We start from the raw sequence: 14190 nt of genomic DNA on the forward strand, positions 1-14190 counted from the left end.
TCAGCATGATATCTTGGTGTGTCACTGCTAATAAACTTAGGGCCGAATCCTATCCAACTTCCCAGTGCTGATGCAGCTGTGCCAGTAGGGCATGTTCTGCATCCTTTGGTGGAGGGACAATCATGGAGCCCTCCCCAAGGTAAGGGAACATTTTTTTTCCCTTACTGCAGGGCTGGATTGCGATTGGATCAGCGCTGAAAAGTTTGACAGGATTGAGCGCTTAGCTTCCTTGTTTCTAGTAAGTGTGATTTTCAGCTATGCTAAGTAGATATCTTTTGTGGGTGGGTTTGGAGAGTACAGATTTAAGCAGAATGCCTACCTGAAGGACCCCTCCTGAAAAATATTCCTTCCTGCATCAAAATCTCAAATTAGAAATTAACTCTGTAACATCCTTAGCCCCTGTGTGACAGCTGTATTGTCACACCGCTCAAGAGAAGCTTGCAAACTCAGCAAGAGCATTTTCTAACTTTCTCTTTAACTTTCAATAGATCTGACCAGTTCACTTCCAGCATTTTTGGGGAGAATTGTGAGGCTGAATCTTTAATTTCTTGGGGCACAAGAGTTTAACAAATGCTCTCCGGAAGCTGCAGTGACAGAGTGGATAAAGGATGGGGTTGATGGCAGAATTGACCCACAGGAGCCAGAAGGAAGTCTCATACCAGTACTCCCGGATGCAGTGGCCATGACAAGCAGCTCGGATAATCATAAGCAGTGTGTATGGTGCCCAACAGAGACCAAAAATGCCCACAATAACAGCTAGTGACTTGGCTACTTTCTTATCCCTGGTGAGCCTAAAACGTTGCGACATGTTAGGGGAGACCATCTTCATTCGTTTCTCTAGAGACAGAGTGGACACCGAATGTTTATAGCTCCTTTTGCTAGGAGGTTTCAGTTTGCTGCCTGGAGGCTCTGGGCTGTCTGTGCTTGAAGTCTGCAAGTATTTTAGGTTTGTATTCTCTTTGGTACTTTCTTCTTGACCATCCCACTTTGGGACATCTGGGGTTTCTGCCTGCTCTCTCTGTTCCCACTTACAGCATTTCAGGGAGAGTTTGACTTCTGGGTTCATTTCTATCTCCTCCATGCAGTTCTGGCTGTGGGTTTCATGAAGGACATCCAAGCGAATTTTGGTGCGTTTCTGAATGTTCAGGTAAATGCTCAAGTTGAAAAACATCACACTGATGAAAGGGGTGAAGAACTCAATTGTAGAGGCAGTGATGAGAAAATACCAGTTGTAGAAAAATTCTGCATAGCATTCCCCATCGGGTATGATGCTTCGACCAGATATGTATTCCCAGCTGATAATTGCAGGGCCATATAGCATGAAAGCTAAGACCCACACCAGCACCATCTTGGACACAGCTTGCTTGGTGTCTCCCTGCTGAGCTCTGTATGAAACCTGCAAAGAGGGAACAAGGAGGTACTTTCATTATATATGATCAAAGCTCACCCACCAAAACAATATTTTTTGGATAAAAATCTATATATCCAAAATCTTTATTTTTTTGATATAAAATCCAAAGATAAAATGTATGGATTTATTACAGTATTTGTATACTGCCTTTCTTGAAGATTTATAGAGTTGAGTCACATTGAATCAAAGCAATTTACATAGGCAGACTGACTATAACCCCCCCTTTTTTCAAATGGGTTTTTTTTTTACAGGTTTTAATCTATGACGGAAACTCGTAGGGTCCTCCATTTCTTCAGATGTTTCCCTCCATGGTGCAATCATTGTCCTGGCTGCATAGCTCTTGTACTTTCCAAGCTTCCACAGGCAGACACCAAACATGCCTCAGGCTGGTTCACAAGATGCACTATCCATTTCTTGCCAGTCCGTATTTCTTCATAGCTAGCCAGTAACTTCTGGTCTCTCAGCCAGGGTGAAACCTGAGTTGAACCTGCTTTTGTTTTTCAGGCAAGGTGATGGCTCAACCTCCAGATCACACTTCCTGCTCATTATTCATTATCATTATGGATAATGATCATTATTCAGCAAAAGGCTGAATCCATCATTGATGGGGTCCTCCTGTGTAAAGTCCTTCCAACCATACTCTCAGACTTCCCCAATCCCTTATTATTAGGACTGCCAGTTCCCTTGAGATTCAGATCCTAAGGCTCAGGGGTTGGGGCTCTACTCATAGAAGTAGAGTCTGGTTGGCTAGAACGGTGATTTTCAACCTTTTTCATCTCATGGCACACTGGCAAGGCACTAAAATGTTCAAGGCACTCCACCAGGTTTTTGACAATTGACAAGGCACACCATGCTGCCAGTGGGGATTCACATCTCCCATTGGCCCTATTAATAAATGACCTTCCCCCAAATTCCTGTGGCACACCTGTGGACCACTCGCGGCACACCAGTGTGCCACGGCACAGTGATTGAAAATGGCTGGGCTAGAAGTTAAACTTATAGCAACTTTTTGTAAGACATATCTAGATCAGCGCTGCCTATACTAACTGGCTCACTATGGTTTCGGATATGTTTTTTCCAACCCTATTTGGAGATGCCATGTATTGAACCCAGAATCTTCTACCGCAACAGCACTATCACTGGTATACAACCCCTTCCTAATGGTGTCTCGCTGTGGGCTGAACTGTGCTTGCTGGCTCTGGCAGGAGCCTGATGAAAGCGAGTGGAGCATATAAAATTCTTGTAATGAACACCCTGCTTCCCTTTTGCTTAATTTTCTGTATTTTTGGACACATTTAACCCCTGGAAGCCCCTGTGCAAATTCAGCAGCTTGTATGGCTTCATTTTGCAGGCAGTCTCTGTCCTTTGTTTGAAAAACCCCATTTGCAGACAGCCACTTACTGGATGTGGATACAGGGTCCTTCTTCCCAACTGGGACAATTATTCTACTTAGCAACAGATCTACCTTCCCTGCTGGATAGCAAACCTATCTGTCTAGGTCCAAGGGGTAGGATAGTGAAACTGAGACATAGCAATCAGCATATCATGATATTAATATTCTCTGGTCTATATAGCTGACAAAAATTGGTGCAGGACTAACAGCCCAATCCTATCCAACTTTCCAGCTCTGGTGCAACTGCATTGCAGCCCTGAGGCAAGGGAACAAATGTTCCCATACCTTTAGGAGGCCTCTGTGATTGCCTCCCCACCACAGTATGTAGTGCACAACCCACAGGCATTGCTGCACTGGCATTGGAAAATTGGATAAGTTTGGGCCCAAAGTCACTGTACTGTTTGCATAGTTGGGACCCCAGGTTGTGTGCAGGGTTGTCCCAAGAAAAAAGATTCTTTGTGTTTCAGTTTTGTATGTCTCAGTTCCCAGCTGCAAGGCTGAGGGTTTTCTGGACACATTTTTGATGCCATCAGTTGTGGTGATCACCTCTAGCTAAGAAGACTTGGCGATGGACTTGACAAATTCACTGTAAACAATTTAACAGCTATTGCCCATCATGCTTACCAGTGGAGAGTCTCATTCAGAGGCAGTAAGCCCTAATTATGGAATTCTGGGGGGAAGAAACTGGAGAGGGCCATCTCCGACATGCTTGTGTCAGTATGTCAGGGACAGTCTGTCCATCTGGCTTTCGCTGGAGATAGTGATGAACTAGATTTGACCCAATTCAGCAAGGTGATTGTTATATTATGTCCTCAGAATGCAAAATGCTTTTTTTATTAACCCAACTGCACAGACCATGAAATAGCAAAGCAGACTGCTGAGTGTCTAGGCCAGCCATTTTCAACCACTGTGCCGTGGCACATTGGTGTGCCGTGAATGGTCTCCAAGTGTGCCGCGGGTATTTGGGAGAGGGTAATTTATCAATAGGACCATTAGGGGATGTGAGCACAGTGTGCCTTGTCAATTGTCAAAAAGCTGATGGTGTACCTTGACCATTTTAGTGCCTTGCCAGTGTGCCATGAGATGAAAAAGGTTGAAAATCACTGGTCTAGGCTTTCACCGTGTAAATCTGTGTATTAGGGCACAATCCTAACCCACTTTCCAGCACCAACATAAAGGCAATGCAGCTCTGAAGTAAGGGAACTAACATTCCCTTACTTTGAGGAGGCCTCTGTGAGTGCCACCCAACTGCAGGATGCATCACACGTCCCATTGAAACAGCTATGCTAGCTCTTCAAAGTGGGTTAGGATTTGGGCCTTAATGTTACAGTTCTAAGTGGAGATCTATAGCCTGTTGACTACAAGTTGCCCAAAGCCATAGTAAGTTCTGATACTGGAGCCTGCACAGGAATATAACCAGCACTTTCCATGAGTTCTGTTACCCAGCACGCCAAGTTATATTAAGGTGTTCATGAGTTGTGGCTTTGCCCAGGGGTCTAATTGATTGCATTTTTGTTCTTTATTTTTTTCTCCCTCTGACTGTAAGTTTATCTCCCCCAGAAATAATAATGTGTTTGCACCTATGTCTGATTCACTCTTCTTTCATTAATGGGTGCACCCAGAACCAATGGTCAAGGTGCATATTTCAGTACATATGTATGTGCATTTACATGAGCCTCTGAGCAAGTTTTGTAGCCAGTGGCATCACTAAGGGTTTTTTGGGGGGGGATGCAGATTGCAACACTGACACCATTGGGGTGACATCAAAGGAGGAGAATTACATCAAAGGAGGAGAGTGAAACACCTGGAGTTCAGATATACCTGGCAGATAAGCCTGGGCTCCACATCAGGAAGCCTAATAGACCTTGGCTGCAGAGATGTTTCCAGTTGCTGCCACACTCCCCCTGCCCCTGTTCCACCCACCTCTATCTTCACCCTCTCCTTGCCCCATTTAGCTCCCTCCCTTCCACACTGTGTGACACCAACCCTACTGAAGCCACTGGTTGTAGCTGTTTCATTGCAGCATAACTGGGGATTAGTAAAATCTTTATAAAAGCAAAGCAAGTGCGTATCAGCAAACCTGTTTATTCTTCATTATTGATATCCCAGAATGAGATCTGCTCTAAGAAGACCCATGTTCTGTACTCAAAATAAATTATCAGCATGATGTATTTGCATAAAAGCAAACAATTATATCATTGGCTTTTAGGCACAGGTACAAAGGCTTTTAGCCTCCTGAATCTGCTATAGTTGGTAACCTTCAGTTTTGAAAGACTATGGTATCGCGCTCTGAATGGTGGTTCTGGCACAGTGTCTAGTGTGGCTGAAAAGGCCAATTCGGGAGTGACAATCCCTTCCACACTGGGAGCAAGTGCAGTCTGTCCCTGGTCTGTCTCCCTGGCTATGGGCCTTCCTTCTTTGCCTCAGTCTGTTGGCCAAGTGTCTCTTCAAACTGGAAGAGGCCATGCTGCACAGCCTGCCTCCAAGTGGGCTGCTCAGAGGCCAGGGTTTCCCACCTTGTTGAGGTCCATTCCTAAGGCCTTCAGATCCCTCTTGCAAATGTCCTTGTATCGCAGCTGTGGTCAACCTGTAGGGTGCTTTCCCTGCACAAGTTCTCCATAGAGGAGATCCTTTGGGATCTGGCCATCATCCATTCTCACGACATGACCGAGCCAACGCAGGCATCTCTGTTTCAGCAGTGCATACATGCTAGGGACTCCAGCTCATTCCAGGACTGTGTTGTTTGGAACTTTGTCCTGCCAGATGATGCCGAGGATGCGTCAGAGACAGCGCATGTGGAAAGCGTTCAATTTCCTCTTCTGTTGTGAGCGAAGAGTCCATGACTCGCTGCAGTACAGAAGTGTACTCAGGATGCAAGTTCTGTAGACCTGGATCTTGATATGTTCCATCAGCTTCTTGTTGGACCAGACTCTCTTTGTGAGTCTGGAAAACATGGTAGCTGCTTTACCGATGCATCTGTTTAGCTCGATATCGAGAGAAAGAGTGTCAGAGATCGTTGAGCCAAGGTACACAAAGTCATGGACAACCTCCAGTTCATGTGCAGAGATTGTAATGCAGGGAGGTGAGTCCACATCCTGAACCATGACCTGTGTTTTCTTCAGGCTGATTGTCAGTCCAAAATCTTGGCAGGCCTTGCTGAAACGATCCATGAGCTGCTGGAGATCTTTGGCAGAGTGGTAGTGACAGCTGCATTGTCGGCAAAGAGGAAGTCACGCAGACATTTCAGCTGGACTTTGGACTTTGCTCTGAGTCTGGAGAGGTTGAAGAGCTTTCCGTCTGATCTGGTCCGGAGATAGATGCCTTCTGTTGCAGTTCCAAAGGCCTGGTTCAGCAGGACAGCGAAGAAAATCCCAAACAAGGTTGGCGCAAGAACACAGCCCTGCTTCACTCAACTTTGGATGTCAAAGGGGTCTGATGTGGAGCCATCAAAGACAACAGTGCCCTTCATGTCCTTGTGGAAAGATCTGATGATGCTGAGGAGCCTGGGTGGACATCCGATCTTGGGGAGAATCTTGAAGAGGCCGTCCCTGCTGACCAGGTCGAAAGCCTTCATGAGATCTATGAAGGTTATAAAGAATGGCTGGTGTTGTTCCCTGCACTTCTCCTGCAGCTGTCTAAGGAAGAATACCATATCAGTGGTGGACCTGTTGGCTCGGAATCCACACTGCGATTCTGGATAGATGCTCTCTACAAGTACCTGGAGCCTCTTTAGTGCAACTCGGGCACACAGCTTTCCTACAACGCTAAGGAAAGAGATGCCATGGTAGTTGTTGCAGTCGCCCCTGTCGCCTTTGTTCTTGTACAGTGTGATGATGTGATGATGTATAGCGTGATGATGAATCTGCTATACACTAGTTATTATTTAGCTTTTTGTAGCTCTGTCAATTAGTTCATTAGTTCTTGCACTGAAATGCATAATGTTAAATAACAGCTATTAGAGGAGTCAGAATAGATACGTCTTGCATCAAGGTGGTTTTACCACTATGGATCCTCCACAGATGAAACAGGGACATGCTTAAAAAACCCCTATATGCATAACAAGGATTACTGCACGAGACCCCTTCCAACCATTACACGTTGCTGAAGGTACAGGCCTACCTGCTGTATGTTGTATTCATTTCCTCTGCAAGAGCTTTTTCTTCATTGATTCAAAAACTAAGAAAGTGATTTGGTTAAAGATATACTAGCAAGATTGTTTTATGCTATGCTGACAGGTTAAAACTACAAGAAGGAGCTGCAACAAATTGTGGCAGCATCTAACCACCTCCTAAAGTGAGTGATTTGTTTCCTTATATTAATTACTTATTACTCCAGCAGCTGCCTGGTCCCCCATGGATCCATTCAGATCTATGCCAGCTCTTTTGCTGGCATAGATCTATACTGCAGTGGGGAGGGGAGGTGTCAGGCCTGGGATGAGGGTATGGAATTTGGCAGCTGCCAGTGCCGCCAAGATCTGCTCCATCCAGGTCTGATCCCTGCCTTGATCTGTCCCTATTCCCAGCAAAACTGCATCGGCAGCCAGTCTGCGTGGCACTGCTGGCAGCTCAAGGCCTTCTGGGCCTTCCACTAGCAGTAGCACTCTGTAGATTGGCAGAAAGACTGCTGCAGTTGCATGTCATGGCTGACCACAGGATCAGCCAGTATACCACATGGATAGGATTGGGCTGCTGCTACTCTTCCCCTGCTAAATACAAGAAACTCCCCCCCCCCATTCCTCCCATGCTCTGCGCTGATTTGCCTGTGCCCCTGTGGGCAACCAGTAGTGGCAGCTGGCTGCTGACACCACCACCATTTATGGTGGTGTCTTCAAAATAGCTGCCAGTGGCATGCACAGTGTACTGCCATTCAGCCATTCATGACAGCGGAACTCTTTTCCACTGTCGTGTTTCATCTTTAAGGATCAGGCTATAAGTTGTCTCCACCCAGGATTCTCAAAAATAAAAAACCACGATCACTTAGCCTTTTTAATATGTAAAGTTAAGCCATAGGATAAGTTTGAACTTGGCATTTCTTAGATGTACATCTAAGAACTTTTTCAATGTACACCTTAAACTATGCATGAAAGACATATCTGGCAACACATGCAGGTACACGAATCAGACAGCTGCAGTTAGCTGAAGGTTTATTTGGGCATAATTTGAAATGGCCCTTATGGGGTATTGTCAAGTGTCAAGGGCATTGAGGATCAATGTAGGAAACCCAGGTTTGAATGCCTGCTCAGACAAGAGGCTCATTGGGTAGCGCTCTCTCTCTCTCTCTCTCTCTCTCTCTCTCTCTCTCTCTCTCTCTCTCTCTCAATGCCTTACATAGTTGTTTTGAGGTTTAAAATTCTGCTTGAAGCTGCTTGGGAGAAAGGCAGGATACAAATAAATGAATAAAATCTAGTGATGGCTAGGCACTTAATCAGAGAATAGATTTTTCACTGGTGAATAACTTGTTTTTACCTGCTTATCTCCTTGTGAGATAATTGAGTTTTAACAGGTGCGCAGTAATTCAGTTCAAATATATTTGCTACTTTAAAACTTCTGTCATTCATCTCTGTAGCACTCCTGTGAACTATTAAAAATAATTTCCTCACTTTCTCTGTCTTAATTTTGGCTTGCTGCTGCTATTAATACAGAAATGTGTTATGTACCACTTAAGGCATTTTATTTAAGAAAGAAAGAAAGAGGTTTCTTGCACAGAATTGGGTAGACTTCATAATACTGTTGATCCCAGTCATTGGAGGTTTTAAGGTAACTTTAGTCCTTTTGATTATGTGGTAAATTTTGAAGCTAAGCATGTCCTAAAGTCTCATAAACCAAAGGCAATTTTGATAGAGAGTTTATGATGAGTTTATGATGACATGGTCCCAATCTTCCCCCCTTCATTCCTACTGATTCTTATCTTCTCACTATTCAGTTCTCTGCATCAAAAATTCTATAAGATCCAATAATTAAAGATCAGGTGCAGCCAAGCATGAAAATGGGGCAGGATGAACAGGGTGGATCGCTGAGCCACAGTAGCCCATCAGACACAGTGGTGTGTCAGTTCTTTAGCAAGTCAGTACTTACCGCTCTTGTCACTGAAAGGAATCTGTCATAGCTAATCAGCACAATGTTGAAGACAGACGTGGTGCAGAGCAGATAATCAACTACCAACCAGAGCTTGCAAAAGCTTCTCCCAAAAGTCCATCTCCCAGTTAATACATAGGGTACGTACAATGGAATACAAAAGGCACCTGCAATGAGAGAACTTGATTTCTAGTTTAAAATGTTTCTCTGCTGCATCCTGGTTGCATAAAAGTACATAAACCGAGCATAGCCCACAGATATTTGTATCATAAAGCAATGAAGACTGGGGGCCTGTCATCTATAAATGCCTAAAACTACAACATACATTGCTGTGATGTCTTAGATGCTGAAGGGGATAGTCTATTCTATGACTGAACTACCCCCTCAGCATCAGCTAATGTCATTTGCACTGAAGGAAAACCCATTACTTATGGCCCAGAGGTAGAAAGGGGATTATCCTATGGAGAAGCAGGATCTGAAGGCCAAGGGACTAAGGAGCCCCTTGATCAAAGAATCAGGGGGCTGAAAAGGAACTGGGGTCTCAAAGCTATGAACTTGTAGGGGCATTCGAAATATCAAAAACTTAATCGTTTCATAGCATAACAAATATGCTAGTTTCATAGCACAGCAAGTGCACTGAAGCATTAGCCTGGAAGCAAGTCAGATATTGTTTTCTACATCCTACCTCACCTCCCTTGAATGAAGTTGGTGTAGAATGAGCCACACTGATCACGGCTGGCTGCCAGCCTGACATCTTTTGTCAGGATGTCAAGTAGGCAGAACTGAAGACATTAGATCTGTGGAGAGCCAATGCATGGTGGGGGAGGGATGGCAGTGTGCCAGCTAGATATGCCCTTTGTGTCTGCATTTCCTGGCCATGCTGCTGTGTGTCCTCCTCTGCATTTGGTGCCTGTTTGCAGAGATCTTTCATAGGATGCAGTGCATGCCCCACGGGCATGGCTGCATAAGCGTAGGGAGAGTTAGGTAGGATTGGGCTGTTGGGCTCCCCCGGTCTTAGTCTACCACCCTAAGCATTACACCTCCCTGACTTTTAGCATGTTGTTGTTGTTGGATTTTTCTTTAAACAGTGATTAAAAAACACCTTAAACCAGTGGTTTCCAAACTTTTTAGCATCAGGATCCACCTTAAAAAAAATTTAAAAGAAAAAAACTTTACCAACCACTCAAGCATTGGTGGCTATAAAGATTATTTGGTCATAATACTCCACCCTCCAAGTGGCAGATTGGTTAACCTTGATGCACATAGTCTAATCCAGTTTTTCTCAAACTGTGGGTTGAGACCATCCCGAACCACTTTCAGATGGGTCCCCATTCATTTCAATATTTTATTTTTAATATATTAGATGTGATGCTGTCATGGTATGTGACTTCATTTGGGGAATTTTACAGACCTGTACTTTTAACAAGCTACTATGTGTATTCTTCTAACAATGATAATGAATGGGACTTACTCCTGGGTAAGTGTGGGAAGGATTGCAGCCTAGGATTGTTAAAAAGTGCTAAATGTGTGAGAACCACTGGTCTAATCTAATTGTCTAGTCAAATCATGGTCTAGTCTAATTGTCAGTTTTGTGACCCACCAAAAATGGGGTCGGGACCCACTGGTGGGCCATAGACCCACAGTTTGGGAACCACTGCCTCAAACTTTTGCAAAAAAAAAAAAAAAGAGTTTAGTTATAAATGTTTTAAATAAAAATAATAATTTTTTTTAACAACACCATCACCACAAGTGTTATTAAAAGACACTACATCTTTGGTATCCAAGAGTGGTCTGTTGGACTTGCTAAGCCTATTTGTCTTATTCTGTGCTATGAAACAGAACACTGAAATGGCACCCTGATTTATGTTGATTTCAGTAGGGTTTAAACAGCCCAGCTAAGCACTAGATTGCACACCCAATCACAAGATGGTTTGTTTTGACATCCACCTCCAAGGGCTGCTAGTATATATATCAAGACATAATACTTGAATAGGAAAGTATATTATGTGATTTACCAATGAGCATATCTGGTTGGAGAAACCCCAAAAATAAAAAATTTGGAAGTATATGCGGTTATCAGGGAGTCAGCATACTGTGAATGCAGGCAATGGAATATGTAAAAACAGCCCATAGCTATGGATTTAATATGATTACTGCAGAGAAACGCAGTTTAGTTTTCTATTTTTACAGCTACCCTTCATTAATAGTATGTTCAACCAAGTACAAGTGTGATGATTCTTTTTTAAAGTATATTCTTCCTGTGAGAAAATCTTGGAGCATCTATTATGCTTGTAAATAATTTGGTTAGTCTGAACCCTTTTGGTAAGCAAATAATCTACCTTGGCACATCATCTATCTAGTCTGGCATCAGCGGAGAAATCTGCACTGAAATCCACTTTGCTTAATCCCTGTTCCCCAAGGCTGCCTGGCACAACCATCCATCCACATTTAGAGGCATTGCAGCAAGAGGCTGATCCTTGCCATGCGGCACTCTGCCTTGTCACATCGGAAGGCTCTCCATTGGTTTCAGGTTAAGAGATCTTACGGTGAAATCCAGGCTTAGTCAAACCTCATGGGAAGATGGATAATGTCCATCAGTGCAAGGAAGATTTCACTCTTCTTTGCCAAGTGAAGAGAAAAACGGCACAGATTCCATCTCTGTCTGCCCTCAGTCACCCTCCCCCCAGTGAGTCACAATATTTGGGTGGCTGTCATAGATGTCTGCACAATTTTACCCTTCATCGCTAGCATTGCAAATGCAACTAGCTATTTAGTACATTCATTGTTTTGTACCAGATTACTCCTCCCAAAGTTGACACTGCTGTTTTTTTTAAAAAAGTCTCTACTAATATTTTGCTTTGAACTCCACCTTCAAAAGTCTCATAGTCCTGATAATGGGCTGATACATAGTCAATGTAAATTCCAGGGTGCAGTAGTGTAGCTAGAGGGGGTGCAAGCACTAAGTTTTATAGGGGGCCTCACTGTGCTGTGCAAGTGACCCCTCCCCATCTTCTTCCATGCCATTCCGGGTTGTGGGAGCCTGGTAGCCATTCCCACTACCCGGAATGGCTCCGAAGGGAAGGGGAAGAGGCTGCTTGCACAGCATGGTGAGGCTCCCTGCAAAACTCAGGGCGAAATCCTAACCAACTTTCCAGGACTGACCTAGCCACAATTCAGCCGCAAGGTAAGGTAACAAACATGCTCTTACCTTGAGGAGGCCTCCTTGACTGCCTCCCCACTGCAGGATGCAGCACATGCCACATTGGCACAGCTATGCCAGGGCTGGAAAGTTGGTTAGGATTGCACCCTTAGTGTTTTGCACCCCTTCTAGCTACACCGCTGCCAGGGTGACATCCCTAGTCAGCATTCATCAAGTAAGTGACACACCCAACAGTTTCATACCAGTAGATGCAAATTATTATTATTATTATTATTATTATTATTATTATTATTATTATTATTATTATTATTATTATTATTGCCCCATCTTTCTACCACCCAATGGATCACACACAGTGGTTGACAAATGTGTGAAAATTGCATAATTTCTGTCTATAAAGTGGGGTGCCCATGTGTAGGTATGGGGGTGTGTGGCTAGAGAATGCCCACCTTTACAAAATTACCTGTGTCTTGCACCCAAGCCCCCCCCAAACTGGCCGGAGCCAAGGGTTTTGTATATATGCTGCTCTTATGCTGCTTAGCTGAGAAGAAGCAGCACGACCTCCTCTGCCATCTGGGGCTGGAGTTTAGGACACTGAAAGGAAACCATTGACAGTGCTTGATTTTTGCATGGGGCCCAAAAGGGGTGTAGGGTTCGAACGCTGCATGCTCTATGGCAGCAATATTCAACCAGTGTGCTGTGGCACACTTGTGTGCCATGAGTGGTTCACAGGTGTACCATGGGAGTTTGGCTAATTTATTTATTTAAAAAATATAGCTTATTAATAGAGCCATTGAGGAATGTGGAAAACCCCCACCACCACCACTAGCAGCATGGTGCACTTTGTCAATTGTCAAAAGACTGAAGGTGTACCTTGGCAGTTTTAGTGCCTTGTCAATGTGCCATGAGATGAGAAAGGTTGCAAATCACTGCTCTATAGTAACTGTCTTCCAAGCTTAATTTGCCATCCCCATGCTTTAAACATCAAATGGGATTCAGTTTTAAGTCAATCTGTTTAGGAATTTGTTCTGAGAACACTGTCACTGTTGGCTTAAAATCCAAGCTACTAGGAATAAATTAGTTCTAAAAAGGACAAAAAGTGGCATTTTCTCCCTATATCATAACTATACTATGGAACGAAATGTCCAGTTGCATCAACTCAACTTGATAACCACAGTACTTCTAAATCTCACCCACCTCCTTCTGTTTTTGTAGCATTTGACTCCCTGTTATTTCAAATGCTTGAGCCAAGGGGACATTTTGTTTCTGGCTTTGCAAGGCATCAACAGAAAAATACTGAGTTTTCTAAACAGAATTTAAGACAGTATGGTCATTGTTCCCCAAGGCAGGGGAGGAGAGGAGCAATAGAAAGACTGCCTCAAGTCCCCCTTCCCCTCTCCTGAGAAGAAATTTGCGGGACAGACCTAAAGATCTTCTCCACTGACACCTGGTCCGCTAACGCAGTTGGATCAGAGGACGAGCGGTGGATGAAGAGAGTTGAAACCAAGGTAAGGTCCTTTACCTACTAGGAAATCGGAGATGGCCAGGTTCAGGAGGAAGTAGTTGTTCTGGGTCCTCAGACTGGAGTCGACCACGAAAGCCAGCATCACCAGGGCATTGCCAACCACCGTGGCCACGATCAGCAAGACCATCAGAACAGCCAAAGCGACGGTCCACATGGTGGAGAACCTACCCGAGAGCTGGTCCGAGGAGGGCTTCTCCGGGTTCCAGGAGCCGTTCAGCGGCCACGCGTCGGAGGAGCTGTCCATTTCAGCACCATGCAGTTCAGCGACTCGCGCCGGAGGGAACTGTCCGCATCCTCTCTGGCAGTGCCTGGGACGCTGCAACTGCCGAGGATGGAGCTTGAGCCGGCAGGCACTGCGATGATCACCTCCCTTACCAGCCCCAGCAGCTGCCCCTCTCAAAAGCAGTGGGTTTTCCCAAAGCAGTGGGTTTCCTTAAGCGATCCGCCTGTGGCAGTAGGGGAAAGATCCCGTTAGCCTGGTTGGTCCTTTTTCCCAGATGAGTCTCTCTGCAAGACTTGGCTGTTCTATCCCATCGCTGCCTTTTCTTAGGCGGAGAAGGGTCAGGAGAAGCAGGAGGGGAGAGAAAGGGACGGTTCTGCTCCAGATGGGACTTCTGGTTCTCTCTC

At 44.7% G+C, this 14190-nt stretch overlaps 1 protein-coding gene across 1 annotated transcript; it reads right to left on the bottom strand.

Annotated features, from left to right (window-relative positions):
* Positions 1 to 499: 499 nt before the first annotated feature.
* Positions 500 to 13807, bottom strand: HRH3 (histamine receptor H3). The gene is made up of 3 exons (XM_066625666.1): positions 13561 to 13807; positions 8879 to 9045; positions 500 to 1396 (listed from the first exon to the last, which is right to left on the bottom strand). The coding sequence occupies exons 1-3, from the start codon at positions 13805 to 13807 to the stop codon at positions 500 to 502; spliced, it is 1311 nt and encodes a 436-aa protein (XP_066481763.1).
* Positions 13808 to 14190: the final 383 nt, after the last annotated feature.

The sequence above is a fragment of the Tiliqua scincoides genome, chromosome 4, assembly GCF_035046505.1.
Source record: "Tiliqua scincoides isolate rTilSci1 chromosome 4, rTilSci1.hap2, whole genome shotgun sequence".
NCBI classification, from domain to species: domain Eukaryota; kingdom Metazoa; phylum Chordata; class Lepidosauria; order Squamata; family Scincidae; genus Tiliqua; species Tiliqua scincoides.